General features: G+C 33.7%; 1 protein-coding gene across 6 annotated transcripts in view; it reads left to right on the top strand.

Annotated features, from left to right (window-relative positions):
- LOC130899404 (probable multidrug resistance-associated protein lethal(2)03659) overlaps positions 1–20,641 on the top strand; it is a 42,495-nt gene extending 21,854 nt beyond the window's left edge. For all 6 annotated transcript variants that reach the window (XM_057809328.1, XM_057809323.1, XM_057809327.1 and 3 more), the window contains 8 exons: positions 8,918–9,348; positions 10,238–10,394; positions 13,488–14,774; positions 14,847–15,267; positions 17,016–17,166; positions 17,223–17,453; positions 19,463–19,974; positions 20,101–20,641. In XM_057809328.1, the coding sequence (XP_057665311.1) occupies positions 8,918–9,348; positions 10,238–10,394; positions 13,488–14,774; positions 14,847–15,267; positions 17,016–17,166; positions 17,223–17,453; positions 19,463–19,974; positions 20,101–20,574 (3,664 nt within the window). In that variant the 3' untranslated portion in view covers positions 20,575–20,641. The remainder of the gene's footprint in view (positions 1–8,917; positions 9,349–10,237; positions 10,395–13,487; positions 14,775–14,846; positions 15,268–17,015; positions 17,167–17,222; positions 17,454–19,462; positions 19,975–20,100) is intronic.
- Positions 20,642–26,579: the final 5,938 nt, after the last annotated feature.

The raw sequence follows: 26,579 nt of genomic DNA, 5'->3' as shown, positions 1-26,579 counted from the left end.
TTTTTCTCCTAGTATTCCTTGGAAAACTGTCATTCATTGATAGTTATGACATTTCTGAAATTTCTGTTATTTTTTGAATTAGATATTTCTAATCAGAATTAAATACACCGATATGTTATTATTCTTAAGCGAGAGTTTAAGAATCTGTAGTGCAGCTGTTCGGAAAAGTTTCTTCGAAGAAACCTGGATTTTTTAAGCAATCACTTACTCGAGATAATAGAAGATTTAACGCTAAACTATTTTTTATACCCGATAGACCTTCATCGCATTTTGATTTAATGTGTCATACTTGGTCCAGTGACCATTTTCCAAATCTATGGATTGGTAGAGGTGCAGAAACTCTGATTCATCGCCCTTCTCGGTCATGTGATTTTAATTTCTTGGGTTACACATTTTGGTCGTATCTTAAAGAGACAGTTTATTGGTTCATAATTTTCGAATAAAATTTTTTTGAAAACGGTACACTGTATCAAGTTTTATCGGGAGTAACTTTTTGGTATCAAATTGAATGATGTTTAAAGTTCACTTGAAATTTTTAATTTAATAAATCTAATATTTAAGAAGTTATTTTTAATACTACTTGATACGAACCGTGTAACTAGCGGCCTCTATGACAGTCAGACATAAAAACAAATTCATTGATTGTGTCAACTTCCAAAACATATTCGTATAAAATGTCAATACAATGTTAACAGTAGTTATGGCAAAATCGTAAAAAATGTGTATAATTTTTGTGTTTTCAACTCCTTTTATCTTGAATATGGATGGCGTTACGAAAAGTTTCCACTGAGCAAACCCCAAATATTTTTCAGTTTTCTATCTATCCTACCTTTTTTGAAACAATTACATTATAGATATAATGCTTTCATTTTTACACACATTTCTTAGTTTATTATGAAGAGATTGTCCCATAAGTCCTTCTAACTGAAGAAAAAAATAAGATGATGTTCAGGTACTAAGCTTGCTTTTCTAACCTTACATTTTACAGTTAGAAACATACGCTACTTGTAAATGCGTAGCTCATTGCGCACAATGGAACTAACGCAATGAAAAGATACTTATTTTATCAGAGAGCAGAGTAGCTCTCCAAGTAGTTGACTTTGAACTTACTGGAAGCAAACAACAAAGTTACTCTGATGTGGGTAACTAGCGACCCTGGTGTGCATGGCGATGAACATGCTGATCACCTAGAGATGAAAGGTGGGATAACTCTTTTCATAGGCTTTCTGAAAAGCTGGAAGTCATGGTCATAAAAAAGTGGGCATACGAGAAGAAATCAGAAACAGGTTTGAAACAATATTATTCTACCAAGGCACAACCATTAAGCAAATATCAACTGAGTTACTGGTATGCTTACTGGACACCGGTGAATTACCATCTGAAGAATTTCGGAGGAAGGAAACAGCCAAACTGCGAGTGAGAGGCTTTCCATAGACAAATACTACGGTACTCACATACCAGCTTCTTAACCTATTACAGCAAGTCTAATGAATCGTATGGACGCAAATTTTTCATATTTCACTGATAAATTGATTTGGTAGTTTTTTTTATTGCAATTAGAAGTTTGATATTTTTTTACACTGGTAACCCCGTTTAAATCAGCTGAATGACAGAACTCGCTTGTCAGTAGTCATTTTTCAAACTGGCGGGACACAATAGTACTGTTTTGAGTAAATGATGGGTAATATTTTGTATTTTAACAATAAACATTCAACAAATCTATTGTGTTTGTTGATATAGTGCAGGGCTCCTTAAACTGTGGGTCGCGACCCCCAGGGGGGTCGCGAGACTACTGAAAAAGGGTCGCAAAGATCTGATACTTTTCAATCATTATAAATAAAATTTTAAAATTAGTATACACACTACGTACAAATATAAATACAAATAAAAATCATACCAAATACTATTGTAGTTTTATTATAACTATTTTTTGAAAAAAGTGGCAATGCAAAACTGTTATGTAGGGCCTATAAATGAAAATATGGAAGTAGCATTTAAAATAATAAATACAATGCGCTCCTCGATTTTCAACTGAACGTTTATATGGAGGAGGGGGTCGTTTAAAATTTCCTAAGCTTGAAGGGGGTCGCTGTATAAAAAAGTTTAAGAAGCCCTGATATAGAGTATATCTATGCATACTAAGGCTTCTTTTCATTCAAAATTGTTAGTTCGGTTTTTATATGTTTGATTTTAATGCCGTCCGACAAATTAGATGTAATATATATTGGGCTCTAAGGTGTGGGTTTTGCTTGCTTGTTACAGCTTGGAGAATGAAAGTTTATCTGCTTTAGAATGCGAAAATGATATTGGGACTTTTTATAAAAAAAATGAGGAAGATCAAAACAGTAAATCGAAACTTATGATTCAAATAAAAGTCTGTTCTTTTGAAAAAGAGATCACAGGAGGAGGTGTATTCCCAGAAATAAGTGGATACAAGCCAGGGGAAGGATCTAAAAAGTATCAAGGAGACGAACTAGCAAACAAACGAAAACAACAGAAAAATTTTTAAACACATGGAAGCCTTGGATCTAAATTTATGCTTTTTAGCTTACGCTACATCCATTTCAATTAGCATTGAAAAACTTCAGTTTGTTATTTAAACTAAGAAAATTGGAATAAACAATAATGTTGATAAATTGATTCAGATGATAAATGACAGAGATACAGAATAACCGAAATACGGTTTGTATTTTGAGTTTAGTGAAGAATGGATAACTCGCCAACTTGTAGTAACTATTCGCGTTTTAACAGTGCAGTAGTTAAAGATAACGATGTCGACGATGTGAAAATGCCAACGATAAAATGCTTTACACTCTATCTTACCCTTAAAGTAACGTGAAAAATGATAATTCTATAGAGATAATTTTTCATTTTCACTGATTATAATTGAAGGAAAATAGATATAATTATTTTCTTCACAATAAAAAACGAAGGGCGTTACTGATGATGAGCACTAAAGTCACCTCACAATTTCGTATTCGAGATCGTAAAGAAAAAAAATCTTAAAAAATATGAGAAAAATGTTTTATTTGTCATTTGAACAATGATATATGATATCCATCTTCTACATATTTCATTTCGTGAAATAATGCTGCAAACATTTTGTCAATTACGTGCGACTTTTGTATTAATATTTCTATCCATCTCTTTTTGTAATAAATTTAAGAGAAAGGTCAATTGATAGTGAAAAACCTGTACAACTAACGTTTCATTACTCGAAAATATTGAAATTTATAACGCAAATTTCTCGAAGGCCAAAGATACTTTTGCGATTTGCATGTTTTTTGACTATTGTTGAGGACAACAAGTTTTGGATCCAAATTATTTGTGGTTATCCGTAACTATGAAGTTGTTTTGATATTGTTTCTATCATCGAGGTCTTCCAATATATTTTGTATTCAATTTAAGGCACGTGTCGTTGTTTGTCTTGTTTTCTAATGTTGCGAACTCTCGAATCATTTTGTGTATTTCCTTCTCATGAATATTGAGTATAAATTTGCAGATGGATTTACCAGTGAATCGTGGTTTTCAAAATTTAGTTACAAAAGGAATATAACAATTGGAGATATCCATTGGAAATTGATTTGAAATTTCAATTTGTATGATTAACATAGATAATTATACAATAATTAGGAATATGTTTGAGAAATGTAATTTTTGTACAAGTGTCAAAAAAGTATGATTTTACTGTCATAAAATATTCGCTATCTTGTATCTATATTATCATAAAAAAAACAAGATAAAACAACTAACTAAACTAAAACAACTTTTTCTGCTAAAGCTCTAAGAGTAACTCATCAAAAAATGCTACGTAACTTTTACTCTAGTTTTCAAGTTACAAATAAAACTTTAAGGCAACAAATTCATCTTTGTATTTAATTTTACTAAAATTTAGAACCATGGAGATTTCAGTTTTTTCAAGTTTCTACAAAAACCGTTAATTCGAGATATATAAATTTACCAACGAATCCCCTTAATTTAAAGCGTAGAATTTTATAGTGAAGAGAAAAATGGGAGTTGCCATTTGAAAAAATTAATTTTCCAAAGTTTTTAGAGAGCGGCATTCGGCACCATTTTCTGAATACTCTATATAAATTTTGGTCAAGGTTTTCACAGATTTTGAAAGCTGTAAGTGTTTTTTGTCCAAATCCCAAAAATATTAGACCTGACTCATTTAAACTTAGAAATATATTTTTTTTAGTGGAGTGTTGCATGTGTCCAAAAATTTCGAAAATGTGAAATAATTAAAAAATGGTGGACTTTAGGCATACGATGCCTTACATAAAGTTATATTGAAATTTCTTTTAAAATAACGAAGTTTCAGAAATTTGAATTTTTTTTAGCTGAAACGAGCATTTCGGAAAACCAATGCAAGCAAATTTTCGGAACAGTAGTTCCAGTACTTTCCCATATGCATATCGATTCAGTTCGTCGTGAAGGTTCCTGCACAGATGTGTTGGTTGTGGAGAGAATACACAAAGAAATTTATAAATATAATCAGGATAATCGGATATTTTAATAGAATTATTGCATTTTCGACAGTATTTGACAAGTGTGCAAAGTTTAAATTGAATCTGATCGCTGAAAGCAAAAATATCACTTACAATGAATTTAATAAAAGAATTCTGATAGAAAAAAACACAGAAATTAAGAAAAGAAACCAGACTTCGAGGCACAATAAGACATCCTCCTACACAGTAACTTCAAGTTTTACATCAAGGACAGCCTTAGAGAAGACGAAAGGCCACTCAAATTAAAACTCATTTCATCAAAGTAGGGCTAGAAAAGTTGTAAATAATCGCGAATAAAAGAGTGAACCGCCATTAATGCTAACTCCACCAAAACGATAGGAACTCACGGAATCTCTCGCACAACTATAGGGATAGGAACGTGTGAACAACCTAATGCGAATTACAATGAGGTATTATTGGAATCACAGGCGGAAAGTCATATTTTACATTTATCTGTGGATTTGGTACGAAAAACCAGTGGTTTTGATTGGTTTGTAGCTCCAAAATCTATAGCGTTGGAGGATTTGATTTCCACAATCCACTACCCAATTCCTACCTATGGAGTATATTGAAGAAGAAAGTTTTCACCGGTATAGAACCAGAATAGTTGATAATTTATTTCAGAAGAGTGTTCGGAATATACAGGATTCTCGAATATGTTTGAACATCTGCGTGACCGTTTAAAATTTGCCTACAGCGCAATTGCTCATATTAACATTTTGAATAAATATTCAATAATAATAATAATAATAAAAAGCAGAATATATGAATAATAATAATTTACAGTTTGTTTGGTTTTTTATTTGGAATTGACCAATTTTTCAAAATAATTCATCAATAATGATATAATCATAATTTAATAATAACATATGATTGTGTTTTTCCAAACAACTATCGATATTTATCGAATTTACCCACTCGAGTAACAGCAAAACAATTAAGGAACGCATTATAAAATGCATTTGAAGGATCTGTGGCATTAGCTCAGAAAAGGATGCTGTCGCACAATATAAGATTTAATTGTATTCATTGAAGAGTAAATATATTTGTTAACTGTTGATTGCCAATAACGAATCCTAAGATTGTTTTTGCTTGTGTTGGAATACTGAAAATTAAATTGATATGAAATAATTCAACAAGAAATTTGATAACAAAAAGAAAGTTAGAGCTACACTTGATGATCAATGTAATCCCCATTTGCAGTACATCTTCTTGGCATACTTTCGACCAGTTGTGAAAGATATTTGGTGCGATGTTGCCAAAGTTGTGGAAAAATATTTAATGGCTGGTTATAGTAGTCAATAGCTTTTTGTAACTAATCTCAAGCATGCTCTGTGGGTATCAGATCGGCAATCTTGATGGAAGCGGCTGATAGAGAAAACCTTTTTGTTTTGTTTTTCTCTGAAACCAAACTCAGCTCAATGTAATCCTCATCCTCATCATTAAAAATAAGCTGAGTATCGACAGCGACATGAAATTGTGGCAGTATATTATATGATAATATAAATAGAGAGCTTTTCAAAAAAGGTGATCCCGGTTCTAGGATAGATATAAAACTGAATATTTGTGGTTTGCTTAGTAAAAAATGTCAAGTGAACTCAAACATCATTTAAATTTTCACTAAAAGGATAGTCTTGATAAAACTTGATACTATGTACCGTTCTCGGAATATTTTTTTCGGAAAATTATGAAGTATTAACCGATGCTGGTATAAAGGATAGAACTCCACCGCACTTTAATAGAAGGTGTCGTAATTGGTTGAGTAACCGTTTTCCGAATCGATGGATTGGTAGAGGCGCAGACGCTCCGATTCATTGGCTTTCTTTGTCATGCGATTTTAATTTCTTGGTCGTAACTCGAAGAAAAAGTTTATATTACACCACAAGAATTGAAAGAAAGATTCCAACGTAACTCGTATGACCTCATAGCTGACTCCCAAGCCATTTAGAAGATTAAGGATTCTTTAGAAAAAAAGACTTGGGTATTCGTGAAAACGAAGGACATTTCAAACACCTACCCTAATTGAATTCTATTTTATGTTATTAAATTGAATAATATTTACTTGAAATTTGGCTCAATTAATCTGGAAATTAAGAAAGTATGTTCAATAGTACTTCGTACGAACCGTATAACTAGCGCCCTCTATGAGAGTCAGACATAAAAACAAATTCATCGGATGTACCAAAACATATTTGTATAAAATGCAACACAATGTTGCTAGTAGTTGCAGCAAAAGCGTAAAGAATGTGTATAATTTTCATTTTTCAACGTCTTTTATCTTGAACGGATGGCGTTGCGAAATTTTCTTACTGAGCAAACACCAATATTTTTCAATTTCTCATCTAGCTGTATCCTGTATTTAATGAAGGACTGAACAATTCTATACTATATAAATATAGAATTATATATTAGCAGAGATCTTCTCATACTTACCATGCTTTGGCATGATGAATGTGTGTTTTTTGCAAAAGAAAGTCACACTCTTAGGTGTACCAATTTAGTTCCAATATTACGTAATAAAAGATAAATGTTCAAAAAAAATTACGTGAATGTGTTCTTTGGCATCCAGGCACGGGTCCTCTATTGCAACGTCGCAATTGCTCATATTGGCGTCGAATACGTTGAGCATCAAACATATTTTCCAGATTTCTATCCCAGTGGTTACCGACTATTCGCTTAACTTAACTTAACTTAACTTAAAGAAAAAATATAGAGTTTGACAATGTTTTTTCGGAACCTATTAGAAATACTAAAACATCCACCAGAAGATTATGCCAAACTATATTGAGAAATGGAAATTATTTATATGCCCACTTTTTTCTTGTGAGTAGAATATCCCTAAAATGTTTAATGTATACATTAAATCTAGCAATGTAGTATATCGGCAGCTTTGGTAAGCTGTTGCCACTGTCATACCACTGCTGATAATTTTAAACAAAAGTTTTTTGACCGGTTCTGTCACTCTTTGATCCTCGTTTATGCTTAATTATGTATCCTTTCATGCCTCTTGTTGTGAGGGATAATAAGAAAAAGTCACACATTAGGTTAGGATAGGCGAGTTAGGTACGTGTGGCAGATGCTATTTTTTGCCAAAAATTGTTGAAAATAACTGCGTGGACAGGAAGAACCAGTTTTAGGTCTGCCATAAATCGAGTTTTTTTGTATAATGTTTTCAATTCTTTCGGATAAAAGATTATATTGACGCTCTGAATTGAAAAACGAGCTTCCGGTGTTTTAACTTGACGACATTCCTTCATACGATGAATTGATTGCTGCTTTTATTCTGGGTCATAAACATAATACCAGCTAATCACTAGTAATCACACAATATCTGGATCAATTTCATGCTGTTATCCTAGAGCTGGACATATTTCAACTCGGTTTTCTTTATGATTGGTGGTCATAGCCTAAGGAACAAACTTCGCAACAATCCTTTTATTCTTAAATCTTCCATAACAATTTTCTGAAGAGACTTCTCAGATTTACTGATAATAAATTGTTACTCAACTATCTATGGATACACGATCTCGAATCTTCTTATCATTTATGTCGATTCTGACAGTTGTTGGAAGTTTACAATGAAGTTTTTCACCACTTGTATGGTTGATTTTTTCTCAAACGTCATTGTTGTGAACTATGTTTTACATTGAACAGTCTCAGCAACAGTCATGCTGAAGCTTGGCATTATAATAAACAAAATAAGAACAAAGTAGTGCTAACAAAAAACACTGTGGACAAAAAAAGTCACATTGATATCACGGAAAGCACTGGACTAATTTTATACCGTTCATAATTAGTTCTTTCTTCGTTTGCGAACCACTGTCATCATCGTTTGAGCTTATGGAGATATCTGTAATACTATGAGATAGAATTTCGTCTATCTATGGCTGGAAATTACGGCGGCCGTAGAAAGTCGTATTATTAGATTAGGTGTTGGAAGACATACCAGGAATATTGCTTGTGATAACCAATCATGAGTTTCATTTATTGAAAGCGGTATTACAGCTTGGATTAATGTTGATTTGCTTCAAAAAACTTCACTGTTATATTTAAATGGACGTCTACATGTCCTTTTCCAACGAGATAAAGCATGTTATCACAATGGACTTTTCCAAAGTAGCTATGACGAAATCAATTAGCAGATTTTAAACTCTCAAATTATCTTGGAGAGAAAACTGACCAACTTGAGCCACGCTATTCAGAATATGGTCCAAATCCCTAACAAAGCTATTTAAAACAAGAGTAGATAACAAATCTTCGTTAGCGCCTAGATATGTACAGGAGTATATTTAGCAACGAAACCCCCAAGCTAATTATTTTTCCTGATGTAAGGTTGTTCCATTTACTAATAATAAATATCGAAAAATTATTTGTGCTTCATTATGATTGTATAATTTTTTTTTCAGATTGGCTCAACCGTTTTTGATCTCTAAACTTTTGTTAGTATATGAAACTCCTAGTACCAGTGATGGTAAAAACGACATTTACCTCTACGCTGGATTGATAGTATTGGCATCTTTTATAAACGTAATTTTGGTACATAAATTTAATTTAGCAATGATGCAAATTGGTATGAAAATGAGAGTATCATCATGTTCGCTCATCTACAGAAAATCTTTGAAACTAAGTAAATCAGCTTTGGCAGAAACTACAATAGGTCAAATGGTGAATTTATTATCAAATGACGTTGGTAGATTCGATCAAGCCGTACATCATCTCCATCATTTTTATTTGGCACCGATACAAACGTTAACCGTTATGGTTTTGTTATATTTCAACGTTGGATGGACAGCATTGTTTGGAGCTGTGTTTTTGTTGCTTTCCATACCATTTCAGTGTAAGTATAATTTTTTAATACAGTTCAGTTCATTAGTTGAATCAGTTGAATTCATTACAATAGTTAATATAGTTAATGATATTATAAGAGAAACTTGACATATAAACGAGACAAAAATAATAATCTATTTTTGACTACGAAAAAGTATTGCAATTCTATCAACACTTGAAGCAGCAGAAAATACAGAAGAAGTAAAAAATGACGCCTACAGCAGTTTCTCATTATTAAAAGACTTAGTTGTATTATAATAAACAATAGTAGAATTTCTATACCTCCAGTAAATATGAGAATAAAATACCCATCGCACTTGTAGTAGGTTAACAACTATATTTGCATAGTTTTGCCTTCAAATCATTTCTACAGGATTCTACGGGGGCAGTTTGCAGTTGGAGTTCACATGCTATCAATAACATACTCATTTTTTTGAATTATAACTTGTTAAAAAACTAGAATTTTTTGTTATTTGTTATATTGAGAAGTTTTCTGAGTCTTTTAAGGTTTGTTCATTAATTGGGAACTCCACGATTTTTTGTTCAATTTCACTATCAGTTTAACGAAATACTTCTAATACTGAATCCACCAAACTCTTTTATAAACGCGGATCAGATGCTTCAAAGGTAAATATAAAGGAATTGAAAGACCTCTATCCTAATTTTAACATTGTGATCACTAGGCCCATAAGTTCAGCTTTCGCAGAAAAAAATTAATGTGCATACTTCTGGAAAAAGTGAGATTACATGTAATAGCGTTGTTTGGGTACATGTCTATTGTATCTATTGTATCAGTCTTCCGTCTCTATAGTCTTCGTAACTATAATACATACAATACGTCTGATTTTACGGATAGAATATTTTCTTCTTGATACTAATTTTAAAGTAATGTTTTATAGCATGGTTGGGGAAGAAAACTTCTAGATTCAGGCTCAGTACAGCTATACGAACTGATGAAAGAGTAAGACTGATGAACGAAATCATATCAGGAATCCAAGTAATCAAAATGTATACATGGGAATATCCTTTTGCCAAACTAGTTGAAAGTGTAAGAATGTAAGTATTGAAAAGAAAGATTATTTTGAGTTTAGGTACAGATAGGCATACAAGAATGATTCGTATCAAAAACAAACCAACACAAAAGAAAAAAATACTAATAAATCGAATATATAACTCTCTCGTCATATTCAAATACTTATTGTGCTGTTTCATAGTTTCTTTGAACGAGGAATATAAGTAAAAAACCTTGAGCATCACACAATATGATAATAAGCCTCTTCCTTAGCATTGGGTGTTAAGTTTTTCTCATTAGATTTGGAAAGTCCAATTCCACAGTCCGTTGTTTTGCCCCTACATTACCATGCTCTGTCTAGGTTTCGAGATTTTTCTGTTCACAAATCTGGTTGATTCTTTTCACAAACGGTACTCCTCATTGACCGATTGACACTCTATAATAAATTAATGGTGAACTATGTCAAAATTATCGAAGAAAACTTTGAGTATTATTTTTATTTTTGACCATATTTTTTTCGGTTTAGCCTGATTTTGGAGTTTGAAGTTTTTCTGACAGTTTCGACGTTATATGCATAAATCTACGTATTATCACCAATAATGATGAATTTGATAGATGTCCTAAGCTATGTTATTAAGTAACTTTTCTGTAATGAGTACTAGACGCTGTTCAGTTTTTTTGATATGCATCTAGTATTGACATATAGCGACACGATGATTCTCGATTATCATTTCCTCATTTTTTTTTCATGGTGTTAATAGAGAGTGACTTGCATGAAGTAAGATTCCGATGACGCAAGACAAATTTTGCGTACTGTTATTAAACAACTGATAAACACACATCAATTGAGAAATGATTCGCAAACTCGAAATGAATCACCAAAGAGTTTTTACTGCCACCAAAAAAGATGCTATCGATTCAATTCACACGCGTAGTTTAAATACATGAGTTCTTGTTGACTTTGATCAGACCGTGAATGATATATTTACTTCCGAATTGAAACATGAAGGTTAGTATAAATTCAAATAAATCAGCGGAATCAAGATCTGTAACAATGAGTTATAGACCCATCATTACGAAATAGAGACCAGGATGTAGAGTAGGGATGCAAACATCGAGGTTCATCACCACTGATAGAATCAATATGAAGCCTTTAATAGAAAAGGTTGAGCTAATCGTATCGTGAAATACTGAATGTGTCATTTTAGAAGATTTGGAGACACATCTACAAGTGATAATTATGCTAATTAAGTCTCAAAATTACATAAGATAAGAGATAAGATAAAATGACACAACACCTGGGGATGTTGTGCAAAGGTAGTTGCTTGCATCTGGATAACACACAGTCACATTCCACACTTTCATCGGCTGCAGAAGCTCAGGCGGGTTTCCCATTAATTGAGAATTTGCCGAAATTCCAAAACTCAAATAACATTAGAACAGAAATCATATGTATAGTAAAACAGTGGTTTTCAGAGGCTTAACAATTTTTTATTTGACATGCATAACAAATGCTAGAATCATAAGGGGGAAGAAATGCTTTGTTGTGAAAAAATTATTTCCAATTTGTAGAGAAGAGCTTGAAAACAACTAAGAAACAAGCACACAAATAACTAAAATATACATGTGAAAATTTTTATATGTGATTAAATAAATCAACAAAACAACACATTATCAAAATAATCCAGAGAATTAAATTAACTACACGGCGATACTAAAATATATAATGATTTGTATAAACAATCAATATATATTTAAATATGAGTCGATTATAGACTAGAAGGCACTTTCCAGTAAATATGCATTCGAATTATGGCGAAATGGGGAAAATATGTTATATATATGATGAATAAGGAAGGAAGAGGGTCAATATTTTGAATCGTTTTAAAGAAATCTCGGTAGTGAGCCCCACTTTTTAGTCTGAGTAAATATCTAGCAGCTTTCTTATGTAATTTGAAGATTTACTTAAAATATAGATGAGGTCCTTCATTTTGGATTAATCATACCAATTTGTGACGTTTATAATGACTTCAAAGCGTAGCAAGTGTTATTATGTTGGCAATTTATTCCTAGATATTATTTAAATCTTAAAGAGTGTCTGAACCGTTGATATAAGCACAGAATTTCTTGAAAAAACCCATAAAAAAATATGAATAAGACGTAAAATCGAGCCAGCCATTACGAATCTTTTCTAATTAATTGAGACCTTCTGATAAGTTTTGTCTTAACCCAGACATCTTGCTTGAACACGATATCTCCCAAGTCGTAATCATCTAGTCGTGAGGAAAAAAATCTATAAAATTATTAAATACTAGTCAGAATTCACTAACACTGCAACACTGCCACTTTTCCTCAATAACCCAATAACAATAATTACAGTTGAAGAAATTAAGTGAGACTGGTGAGTAAGTGTAGAGGTTTCCTGCAATTTTCGAGGTTTAGTTTTAGCAGGTCGAGTATGCTTTGTTTATTTACAAACTACACAAATTAAAAATTAGCTTCATTAAAAAAATACAATAACTCCTTCAGATAGCCTCGCGCGCGTTTCTTTAGAAATATAGTCACGTTCTGACAGTTACGGCGCAATATATTGTATAGATTTTTTCCTGGGAAAGATAGGAAAGTTCAAGGTCAGACGTATGTTTGCGTGCAGAACATCGTGGTGATCTCATCATAGAGGATCAATGTTTTCAGGTGATCTAATTAGTTGAGGGATTTCCTTTGTTAGTTTGGTCACACGTACAGTTTATTTCGAGCCCGAACAACGCATGTACTTTCCTCTCGAATCAACAACTCTCTATAAAAAAAGTTATGAAGATGCAACTTGTACTCATTACCTCGATATTAGGCTCATATACAACTATAGATAATTCAGCAATAACAACAGATGACAATATTTGTATGACGACTGGATAATCAATAAATTATCATAGTACGTCGATTAAGGGATATTTCAGTAGCTGGTTTATTTTCGTATAGGACAATTTCAATGATAAATTGATTTCTAATGTGTACAATTATGTTTATCTATTATCCGTTCAAAGGAATTTTAAAATTATTACAATGTTTTTTGGACGACTATAATAGGAAAGGTAATTCTTAATTTCTAATAATTCATGGTTTATATTTGTTTTCAGGAAAGAAATGAAGTACATTAGATTAACATCTGTGATCAGAGCTATTTTAATGTCGTTGGCGCTGATCCTAAATCGAATGGCAGTAGCTATATGCATAATTACATATGTTCTAACAGGAAATGCTCTTACTGCTTCATACGCGTACTCAGTAGCTTCGTATTATAGGCTATTGGGATCTCTCACCATGTTCTTCCCCCAGGCAATTTCCCAAGGCTCTGAAATGTATATTTCTATGAAAAGGATACAGAATTTCCTGTTGTTCGATGAAATTCGCAGTGAAAACAGCATGTTATCGAAAAATGTATTCAACGGAAAGTCTAAAGGAAACGGTTTAACAAATGGCGTAATGGCTGGATGTGATGCGAGTATTCAAATTAGAAATGCTTCCGCCAAATGGCTGAAATCACATCCGGAAAACAATCTGGAAGATATTGATCTAGATGTGAAATCAGGTAATGTGGTAGCTGTCGTTGGAGCAGTTGGTAGTGGAAAAACAACATTATTACATATAATAATGAAAGAATTGGAACTTCAAAGTGGTTCTGTAAATGTGAAAGGTTCCGTATCCTACGCATCTCAAGAACCTTGGTTGTTTGGTGGAAGTGTAAGACAAAACATCCTATTCGGACAAGAATTTAATCAGCAGAAATATGATGAAGTCGTAAGAGTATGCGCTTTACAAAGAGATTTTACTCTATTCCCTCACGGAGATAGAACGTTAGCTGGTGAAAGAGGTGTGACTTTGAGCGGTGGACAAAGAGCTAGAATAAATTTAGCTAGAGCAGTTTATAAAGATGCAGATATATATTTGTTAGACGATCCGCTATCTGCTGTAGATACTCACGTGGGTAAACAGCTTTTCGAAGATTGTATTTGTGGTTATTTGAGTAGCAAATGCGTCATATTAGTGACTCATCAACTTCAATATCTGAAAAAAATCGAGAATATTTATCTGATGAAAAACGGTCGAATCGAAGTGTCCGGTTCATATGATGACTTAAGAAATTCAGATACAGAATATAGTAAACTGCTAGCAGAAATAGAAGAGGAAGAAGAAGTAGTAAGAAGGAAATCTAAAATCATAGCTAACAAGGAAGAAAAGCCGGAAGAGGAAGATAATATACAAACATTGCAAAAGGAAGATAAAGGAACTGGTAGTATTGCTGGACGAGTTTATCTGAACTATGCTCGAGCTGGAGGAAAAATTATCAAAGCTCTACTACTGATTCTCACATTTGTCTTCTCTCAAGCTTTGGAAAGTACAGCAGAATATTTCGTAACATTTTGGTAAGCTTTTTTTCTATGTATCTAGTTTAAAACATTTTATGAAATATTGATACTATCTATTTTGGATTTCAGGGTGAACGTGCAACAATGGCAAAGAGAAATGGCTTTGAAAATAGGACTTTCCGAAGTTACAGAACTTAACAGTACAACTCAAGAGCCTTTAATTAATTCAACACTCGCAGCTCCTACAAATATTGTCGATCCGTTCAGCAATTGGTTGCTAACTCCTGTTTTCACAAGCTCTAGTACTGTCATCTACTACAGTATACTTATTTTAACAGTTGTCACTATTGTGATAACCAGATCGCTTTGTTTTTATTCGTGGTGTCTAACAGCCTCAACCAGATTGCATAATAAAATGTTTGTTAATATAGTTTATAGTCCAATGAGGTTCTTTAACATAAACCCGTCTGGAAGAATTTTGAACAGATTTTCTAAAGATATTGGTTCTCTTGATGAGGTATTACCAATGACTCTGTTAGACACCGCACAGGTAAGTTGATTTATCCAAATTTTTGCCAATTTTTTAGTCATTCGCATTTGTATTCAATCAAGTAAGAGAAATGACTAATTAAAAAATATAGCATTTGAGTCTCTAAAATCAACTACTTTATGAGTGTTTACGAATAGTCTTCGATCTGTCACTTTATGTTTGGTACTGGAGGTAAATCGTCAATTCAGTTGACGTTAGTTGATAGTACGGAGTTCCATTCAACTAATCTCTTTCTCTATATGTATCCAGTACAACGGAATCACGTGATAATACTTGGTGGTAGTACTCATCTTCATCTGTCGTCCCCGCGACTACTTGTTTGCTCTTCATTCTTCCTTCTTTTATACCCAGTAATTGCCCTCCATTTTCATTTCGTTGTAAAAATGACCTCTTTTGGTACTCATTTTGAAAACAGTTGTTGAGGTCCATAGTCAAAAAAAGTGGATCCTCATAGGATCGTTTTGGATCCTCATAGGATCCTTTTGGATCCTCATAGGATCCTGGATCCTCATAGGATACAATAACCATTGAAAAGATCGTTTTCAGTGAGGAGCTGTATGAGGTACGAAGAATCTAACTCACCATGCTCTGGTAAGACCTAGTTACGACCCTTCCAATAAGCCTACAGGCTTAGAATTCTTGCCAGACCGCAAATGTATCAGGTCTGTATGTTTGTAACCAATCTTACGAGGTTCTCAGATACGTTTCCTTTTAGTACCCAGAAGGTCAACTAGAATCGCAACCAAAGTCAGCCGTACGGCTGCTTCATATAGGAACAGACTGTAATTAACGCCCCTTTAGGTTTAACTAATGCAAATCGATTCTGATTCGTTTCTACTTTGAGTGACTCTCCTTAAACTTACACTCCATAGAGTTTAATCTACTTTGTGACACTCGGTACTCATGTCCGGTTACTTTTTGGTCTACCAGTATTCGACGATTGTTGGCGATAGTTTTGAGACAATTCTCACTACGAGATATGTCAGATATATGGTGTGACTCGTTTCTGTAAACTTATAGAGTTTATTTTTTCTTTCAACTCGTCCATTAGCTTTGACATGTTCAAGTTCCTTGTGGGTATTCTCCCCGGTTATCCTGAGAACTAATAGGTATATTAGCGCTTGCGCTTTTCTTTTTCTCATTTTTGGGCTTTGTACGTGTTGTCCTAATGGTAGCTGAATATTCAATAGAATGGCAACTCTTGGAGCTCTGCCAATTGTAGTTACTTCTCCTCTAAAGCCTAATATGGATATCTAACAATTGGATTTTTGCACTTTCTTAATTGTTTTTATTTGAGTTTCAAATTTCCATCCTGATACTATAAATATGCTCAATAGAGAAAGAGCATTAAGTATCGACACGATTGTATTTTACACAATAGCTTGGAATAGGTACTTTTTCGAGAGGTTTATGCTTCCAGAATCTACCCTGCTCACTTTACATTATTTATCTCACTCACACTTTTTTTCCAATGTGCGAAAAGTTATCAGTAGGGAAGATGGGCTCACACCTCTATACGTGCTCGATTGGTTGTTAATTTTGTTCTGCGCTTTCGTTTATACAGTTTAAAGAATATCCAAGCCGATGTAATAGATATAGGATATAAGTATAGGTCACCAAAAAACACATTTCATTTTGTCGAATACTCTCTAACTTGTACGTAATGCAGCCAGCTGCTTCCCCACTGACCAAGACCATGTTTTGTTTTGTTGTATGTGCTAAGTAAGTATTCTATATAAATTTTTCAGATTGGTCTCTCAGTTCTGGGAATAACTTTGGTAATAGGTTCCCTTTCTTATTGGATTATGATACCAACTGTTGCAATTGCAGTTCTATTTTATGCGATGAGAACCGTTTTCTTGGAAACTAGTCGAGACGTGAAACGAGTAGAATCAGTTAGTGAGTAAATCTGAATCAAAATATTTCAGATATATAACTATATTTCTTATTTTCAGCTCGTAGTCCAATATACACACATTTATCAGCGTCTCTTCAAGGATTGACTACTATAAGAGCTTTTAAGGCCGAAGAAATATTAAAAACTGAATTCGATCGCTATCAAAATTTACACAGCGCTGCTTTCTTCATGTACCTAGGAGCTAATAGAACTTTTGGATTTTGGCTGGACTTTATTTGTGTCATTTACATTGCCCTAGTTATTGTGGCATTGTTGTTTGTTAAAAGCGGTGAGTTATTTCATTTTTATTTTCAACAGGATATAAAATATAAAAGAAGTATTATGAAAATAGGTAATTGGAGAACACTGAATAAATAAGAACTCTACTTGTCTATCAATGCCCTTTTTCTAGCTTTGAATTAATAATCTGTATTGCTAGAATGTTTCTTTTTTAATGACTCCCATTTGTTTTTTCATAGATTTCTTAATGTGGCATAAAGACATTTAGCAGTTGATATGGCGTGTTGACATTATAAAGAAGAAAACTTGAAAATTTTTTACTTTACTCATATTTATTTCTATCATATACCAAATCATGTCAATTCAGCTGTTTATTGTTGATTTTATCTATCGTTGATTCCTGTTTTGTAGCTTTTTTGATGTTTTAGCCTTAGTTTAATTTAAAGTCCTTGTCATATTTATCTTTTGCTAGTTTATATATATGCCTCAAATGTTTTTGATTCAAAGTCTATTGTTTCCCTCCCTTTCATTTCTACTTTTGTTATCTTTTTGTTCTCTTTTGTATCCCTTTTGTTTTTTAATGGATTCTACCACTTTTCTCATATAAATTTCTATTATATAACATACCATAAACATTTCAGCTCTTTATAGTTTACTTTCTCAATCATTCATTCCTGTTTTGTAGCTTTTTTAATGTTTTTGTTTCGGCTTTTTGTTAATCTCATTTTCAATGTCATTTTTCGCTGTGACTAGTTTTTATATTTGCCGTGAATGTTTTTGTTTCCCTATCTTTAATTTCACTTCTTATTTTTTTGTATTCTTTTTGATATCCCCTTCGTTCCAGCAGTTTGTATATTCATTTTTTTCTATGTCATACCATGTAAGTTCTTCATTGCTCATTTTCTCCATCATTCGTTCCTGTTTTGTAGCTTTTCTGATTTTTTTTATGTTTTCTTCTTATTCTCTTTAGTATCCCCTTCGCTTCTTAATGGACTTTCTAGCTTTTCTTCATACATATTATATATCATACCATATCCATTTAAGCACTTTATTGTTTATTTTCTCTTTCATTGGTTCCTATTTTGAAGCTTATTCAATGTTGTTGACTCAGTTTTTTGTTCAATTCCATTTTCATCGTCATTTTCTCTTTTGCTGGTTTGCTGGCTTCAATTGTTTTGGTTTACCTATCTTTAAACTCACTTCTTATCTTCTTCGTGTTCTTTTGGATATGTCCTACGTTTTTTAATCGATTTTCCAGATTTTTGTATATTTATTCCTATTATATACCATACAATATTCATTAAAGCTTTTTTCTGTTAGTTTCTGTTTTGTAGCTTTTCCAATATTTTTGCGGCAGTTTTCTGTTTAATTCATAGCCCTTGTCGTTTTTTTATTTTGCTAATTGTTACATGTGTTTCAAATATTTTTCTTCCAAACTCTATTGTCTCTCTTCCTTCTCCTTCCTTTTTCTCTTGTTCTCTTTGGTATTTTCTTTGGTTCCTAATGAATTTTCTAGTTTTATTTATATTCAACCCTATTATTCATCTCACGATATCCATTTCAACTCTTCATTGTATATTTTCTCTATCATTTTTTGTAGCTTTGTAGCTTTTTGAGGTCTTTGGGTCTAAGCGAAGAACGGATGCTAGATAGATGTGTTATCGTTAACGACCTCAAGCATTTCATTTGTAAGGAGTATTTGAAAGATTTGGATTAATACAATGTACTGAAAATAACGATTTGGCCGTCACAGTCGCCCGACCCCCACCAGATTGAATTATTGTGGGACAAATATATCTTTAAAATATCCTGAAAAACGAATTCAACAAAATAGTCGGCAATTGTTTGTTGAAATTGTTACACTCTTTCGCCTTATGGTACTGATTTTGTACCTAGTGATTTGTTTCCAAGAATTGAATAATTGGCTAGGAATGAAGTGGTCTAAGGACCACTCGCTACTAGTGGCACTATGGATAAAGTAGTTTTTTATTTTCAAAATGTCACTTATTTTACTACCAGTTGTTTTGTAAAAGCATGAAAATTTTTTTTGTATTACAGAACAATTCGGTGGTAACATGGGTCTAGCTTTGACCCAAGCCATGGGTCTCACTGGTATGTTCCAATGGGGTATGCGACAATGGAGTGAATTGGAAAATCAAATGACGTCGGTAGAAAGAGTACAAGAATACGCAGATTTGAAGCAAGAAGAAGACGAACATACAAATGCGCTACCTAAACATTGGCCAAGTCATGGAAAAGTTGAATTTAGAGATATGTCTCTGAAGTATTCTCCCGATGATCCTCCAGTATTGAAAAATCTCAATTTATTGATAAAATCGACGGAAAAAGTGGGTATAGTAGGACGAACTGGTGCAGGAAAATCATCCTTGATACAAGCTCTTTTCCGTTTGGCAAACATCGATGGTCATATTCTAATTGATGATGTGGATACTAAGAGTATATCATTGAAAGATCTCAGATCACATATTTCTATAATTCCTCAGGAACCCGTTCTTTTCTCGGGTACTCTTCGGAACAATTTAGATCCTTTCGATGAATATAAAGATGAGGTAAGTTACAAATGAAATTTTTCTAAATTCAGTTTCCTCGGGCTTATATCAGTTTCCTGGGACTTCTAAAATATAAGAAATGAATGATGGGCCCTACTGATTATACTAATATAAAATTTGTTTCAGATTCTTTGGAACGCTTTGGAAGAAGTAGAATTAAAGCGTGCCGTGGATGAGTTACCAGCAGGTTTGGATAGTAAAATGGCGGAAGGTGGTTCAAATTTCAGTGTAGGACAGAGACAGCTCGTATGTTTGGCTAGAGCTATTATTCGAAATAATAAAGTTCTAGTCTTGGACGAAGCTACAGCTAATGTTGATCCTTATACAGATGGTTTGATTCAAACAACGATAAGGAAGAAATTTGGAAACTGTACAGTATTAACAATTGCTCATAGATTACACACCATTATGGATTCTGATAAAGTGTTAGTTATGGACGCCGGAAGGGCGGTGGAATTCGATCATCCACATACACTCCTACAAAATAAGACCGGAGTATTCTATTCGCTAGTTATGCAAACTGGAAAATCTACAGCGAAAAATTTGATGCAGATATCTGAAGAAAATTGGAAAATAAGAGATGCCAACACCGTTTTCTGAAATATCATTAGAATAAATTGTATATATGTTAAGTAAAATGTGATAAAGATAAATTTGTGTTAAGAAATATATTATTCCATTCCTTGTTGTTTCATGCTTAATTTAATTAAAACTAGTAGGAAGTTGACAGAAAAAAAAACAAAATATAATGTAGAATAATGAATTAAAGTATGATGTCTCAAGAGAAACAGAAGAAATAGACAATATAACATAAAAAATAATCGGTATTTCTTAAGAATTTCTGAAAACAAAAAATATATAGCGTGGTCCATTCGAAATAATAAAGTTGATTATTTTTTTTTGGAAAAAGTTTTGTCAACAATGTAAATACCATCATAATATCGACAGCATCACTAGACTCATAAAAATCGTACAAGTCGTTTCCGAGGCGTTACTTACATAAAAAATAAAAACTGAATGTAGCGAAATATTTCACTTACACACAACATTGTTTTTGACCGCCAGGACTACATCTTGGACCATCTTAGATCATAGAAAGAGCGAGCAGAACGCATCATTGGTTAATAATAATACTTCAAGTTAGTGGATCGGGAGGTAAGTGGATTATTCAAATTGTCTACTTCCCTGAGTTGTTTATCACGGTATTACAAGGCAATTGAGAAGTATTAAACATTTTCTTTTCAATAAAATGTTTCATAATTTATAGTATCAATATTTGAATTATGTAATCATGATTTTTCCTAATTAATCATTTTTTAAGAGCTCTGCAGCACCGCTACGCTTCTGCACGTATGGATATGTGTTCAAGAAATCAGTTTTCAAGTCAGTTCTGTGATATTTATCCTAACTCATTAGAAATTCTAAAAACTATATTATTTATTCATGGTTATTGAAATATTGTAAGCAATTCAGAATATTTATTTATAGAAATTATTCCTTCAGTTTGTTTAATAGTCTGTTATACGCAATTCCAGCACAGACATTTTTTTAAGGCAATCATATAGAGAATGACGGGAAAGAAGTCGACACTTTTCAAGGTTTATCACTGCTGTAATACTTTTTGTGCGGAGACTATATATTGAGCAACAATTACGTAGTCATAATCCAAAATTGCCATTGAACCAAACGCAAGGTTCGTTGTGTAAATTTTTCTTATATAATATTTCACCGTTGTTTTAAAATGAAATAAATATACGAGGTAATCATACAATTAAACTGATGAAGGGTGCCACACAATTCAATTGAAAAAGAGTTACCAATCTTAGAAAAACTAGATTCTAATGAAGAACGCGCTTCTACTACAAAACAGGGGAATAAAAAAATTACTAGTATGCTACGAGGAAATTTTTCGCGAGAAGAAAAATTTAACTCGTCAGGCAACATTGTTAGATTATATGAATAAAATGAAATAAAATCTCCCTAGCCTACTGTATAAATAAAAATCTAAAACTATTGTATAAATAAAATCCTTAGCCTACTCACATAAATATAGCATTCATTACGACTTTGCAGTCTAGGTTGCCGCCGCCTTCCTCTTCTGTATGGAAGATTTTTTTTATTCTTTCTTGTTCTTCTTTATGGACTCGGCACTCAAATACCACGTGTCGTGGATCCTCCGTCACACCGCAGCTAGGGCATAGGTCGTCTCTGTTTTTTTTTTATTCCGTAAGTGTATTTTTTGAACGACCCATGCCCCGTAAAAATTGTGTAGACAGTCTAGCAAACAAATCGGCCTATAGGAGGCCGACGAATCGGGGGGTTTCCCGAGCTTCAGAACTAATACAAGGTTTGCTGTTTTCAGCTCCTTGGGAAATTCTTGCCTACACAGTAGTTTGTTAAAAACGGATTTTGCCAGGTCCGATTTCATGGTAATCAGGGTTTTGATTGCCTCTGGTGGCAGGCCATTAGGGCCGGAGGCTTTACCCTGTTTAATTTCTTCTGCAGCGGCTAGGATTTCCTCCGCAGTGAATAATGGTATATCCGCGCCGCTCTCTTTTTGAAAGTTTTCCTCCCTTTTTGCGGGGAAGTGTAGCGACACGGCCTCTAGCCGCTGTTCTTCGTTCAAGTTATATGGGACGATGACTTTTAGCTTTTTCATTGTGATTTTATATGCATCACCCCATATGTCGTTCTCTAGGTCTTCGCATTTGGCCCGCCACTTTTTTCGTTTTTTATCAACTTGCCCAGAGCTTTTTTTATGTTTTTATAGTTCTTTGTATCTTTCCTCGCCCTCGCTTCTTGTGCATGTCCTCTAGGCAAGGAGGCAATCCTCTCTTAGTTTCTCTATCTCGTCGTTCCACCAATATGGCATATTACCTTCTTTTAAGCTTTTATTTTTAGATTTTTTACTTATTTCTTTAAGTACTAACTGAAGAGTTTCGTAGTCCCCCACCTTTCCTTCGTCTTTATTTTTTATTTGGTCTCATATTTTTTTATTATTATTTCTGTTGTAGTATTCTATTTTATTTTTTTTATTTTCAATTTCGAAGGTGATGAACCTGTGGTGGGTGAATATTTGATCATCGAGGACATCCCAATTCATAATTTTCCCTCACTAGCAAGAGTCACATCAATGTGACTCCTTCTAGCGCCTCTTATGAACGTTGGCTAATTATTGTTTATGCTTATTATCTTTAGTTGGGCCATCCAGTCGTCCCAGAGGTCCCCCTTCTCGTCATTGAAAGAAGATCCCCACTGGGACGATTTCGCGTTAATGTCCCCAATGATCATGAAGTTTTTTTTACCTGTGACGGTGTTCATCAGTTCACTATCGTGATCTCGCCGTTAAGCTCGACCACGATGTAGCCCGCCTATCGTTTGATGTTTATTACCCCAACATCCCTGTTTCTGAATAACACCGCCACATTTTACCTCTTATGTTGCACCTATCCACTCCCCTCAGTCAGTTTTTTGTTTGGTTCAGAAACGACAAGAAGATCCACTTCGAGCTGCGCAGTCTTAACGCGGGTTAGGTCATGTGCTAATCTGGCCCTCCCCACATTAATCTGCAGAACTCCGATGCCGAACCTGTAATGGCTAGGGGCCATTTTTTAATTTTAACCTAGAAACATGACGATTGTTAGCTGTTTAATAACCTAAAAAATCCTAAGCCTATCTAACTAGCTTTTACCAAAAACCGCTCCCCTGTATTTAGGACAGTTCATAGTATCTGTCCCATGTCCTTTTTCACTGCACTGGAGACAGTACGCTTCGTTTTGACATTCTTGTGCCCTGTGCCCCTCTTTAACGCAGTTAAAGCAGCACTTACTCCTGTCTTTCCCATTACAGGAGTAGACACTGTGACCGTACTCGAGGCACCTGTACCACCTCAGGGGGGTGAATCTTTCTTTTATTGCGCAAAACTGCCAATGCTCTTTAATTTTGTTGGTGGCTCTTACCACAGCCGCTTTCTCTTCTCTCCCCGCGACTGTGGCTATTTGGTCACCCCTCCTGCTGTCCCTCATGCTTCTTCTTATATCTATATAATCTTCTTCTAGACCCGTCTATTCACTTATCGCTGTATTGAGCTCTTGCGAGTTCACTGACGGGTCCACCTCTATAACGGTGAATATGACCTCTCTCCTCTTCACCGTCATAGTCATCCCCTCCCCTAGTTTATCCTCTAAGGCGTCTCTTAGTTTTTCTGCTGCCCCCTGGCCCTTTAATTTGACCAGGAGGTCTCCCCCACTAGTTTTCCTGACCGCCTCCACCTTTATTCACTGGCCGTTTTCGGTCTCCGAGCGTAGCATAAATACCTCGATATAGGAATATTATTCTCCACATGGCTGTGATTGAGGTAATTTTTTGGGATTGAGTTTGCGCAGATCTCAGGTTAATACGTAGAATTAAAATTTTCATTGAATGAGAAAGAAAACAAAATCTTGCAGATTCTAAAAGATAAGACTAATACAGGATATAATAAAACTATGGGTCCTAAATTGATTTACATCAAACATAACTAAGTTTTTAAAATCAAAATCTTAGCACTGTAACTTTTATCTGGGCACCTTATATAATAATGAATAAATCAGAACAATTGAACTTTGAAATCAGGTATTGATGACATTGTTTCTCAATCAAATCAGTACCACGGTAAATAAAGAAATGAGTAATTATTTCCCTGGAACTTGATTGATAACCTCAGAAAATCCTTCATTTGAAATAGAGATAATTACAATTTAATAAAGGTTAATCATAAAAACGCGTTCAGATGAACAATTTTTCCAGTTAATGGTGATCGGTCCAAATTATGTTACTGCGCAAAACATACGGAGTGGAAACAAATATTGAGACTTTTTCAAATACATCTCTGAAACTGAAAATTTACATATTTACAATTGGGCATGTTACAAAGAGGTTCGTTTTTTTTTTCAATAAACGGGGAATTTATTGGAAAAAAAAAAACTTTCCGCAACGTTTTAGTAAAGCTTCTAAGCCATTATAAAAATATGATATACATTTAGAGGTAAAAATGTTCGTAAATGGCCTGTTCAAATCCATCGCCACTGTTAAATATTTCACCCCTTAATTCGGCCATCAACCATAGTGGACTGGAGCATTATCATTAAACAAGCGATTACCTCGGCTGATTCTTCTGCGCCTTTTTTTTTTCGATAATTCATTGACGCAACTGCCTTGACACAGAGTAATATGCCGTGTTTACAGTTGTATTTGATTCCTTACGGTCAGGCTAAAGGATACCCTCGCAGTCCCAAAATATTGTAGCCATCACTTTTTTGGCGCTGTTCGTAACCTTTCCTTTTTTTGCTAGCAAAAGACGCTGCTTTTGCACTGAGAATATCAAGGCATTAACCTTGCATTAATTTTTGACATATTCAAATGGTGTCAAGTGGTATCCTTGGAACACTTGTTTTGAAAATGCCGGTAAAGTCTCAGTATTGTTTTGTTGAAAGCTGTTGTTGAAGTATGCGGGCGGTCTGGACTCTGATATCATAATTTTGATAAATAAAATCGTTTCCATCATAAGATTGGTTTGCCAATATAAACATGATATTGAGGTAAACTTCAGAGTTAAACACCAATTCTCCAACAAACGCCAGGTTCATTGATATTCATGCAAGCCAAATATTTACTGGAGATTTCCCAGATTTATTACTACAGTCAACATATTGGTCTTCGAATCTTAAATTTGGTGGTCTCTAAACGGAAATACGTCCGTCATTGCACGACTTGAACGTTTTTTCATCTGTGAAGACAATTCGTTCTCAAAAGTCCAGATCACGATACACATAATTGAGTACAAAGCTATGCAGAGCTAGCAGTCGAATCGAAAGGACGTTCTCTTAAAAAATTAATCAATGCAACATCTTATGCATCATTTGGTAATTTTCTATCTCCAGACACACTGACATGTAACATTAGGTAGGAACTCTGAGTTATACAGGCAATTTCTAAGTGTATCCTTTTTCAGTAAACAGAAATTTTGAAACTCTTGAGTTGATAAATAAAAAATTCAAATTACTGAGGATTCCACAATTTTTCTGAAAGTTGAAACATCCGATTTGATAAGTTATAAGTTTTGTAACTAGTGGTGTAAAATGTACGTCAAGCAACCAGTTGCGTGATATAAACTGTTACCAATTAAGGATTAACAAAAATGTTGAAAAAGTGTTGTAAACTATTATAAGATTTCATTTATTTAAATTATTCTGTTTTGGTATTCCAACACTTTATTCATAAAATTTGATTAGTTACCTATTAGAATGCTATAAAAGCTTAAGTTGTCATCAATCATTTTGTTTATTAATAAAAGTAACTGTAAAGTTTGAACAATGAGAAAACTGAATATGTGAGACTGAATTAGGACAATTTTTTTGTTTCCTTCCGTATTTGTTGCATAAATGTTGTTGATGTACTAACTCGTTCAGTTGTAATAGAACTGTAGATTTTATTTTTGGTATCTGTCGTATTATTTTCGGAATTATGAACGTTGTCAATTGTATGACAAGCGTCATATCTACACCGTCGCGATGAGTTTATCAAATAATGAAAGAAAAGATTTGGCTTTATTATTATTACAAGAC

The sequence above is a fragment of the Diorhabda carinulata genome, chromosome 11 (genome assembly GCF_026250575.1).
Source record: "Diorhabda carinulata isolate Delta chromosome 11, icDioCari1.1, whole genome shotgun sequence".
NCBI lineage: Eukaryota > Metazoa > Arthropoda > Insecta > Coleoptera > Chrysomelidae > Diorhabda > Diorhabda carinulata.
The sequence above is the reverse complement of the archived record's forward strand: the minus strand, read 5'-3'. Positions and strand labels throughout refer to the sequence as shown.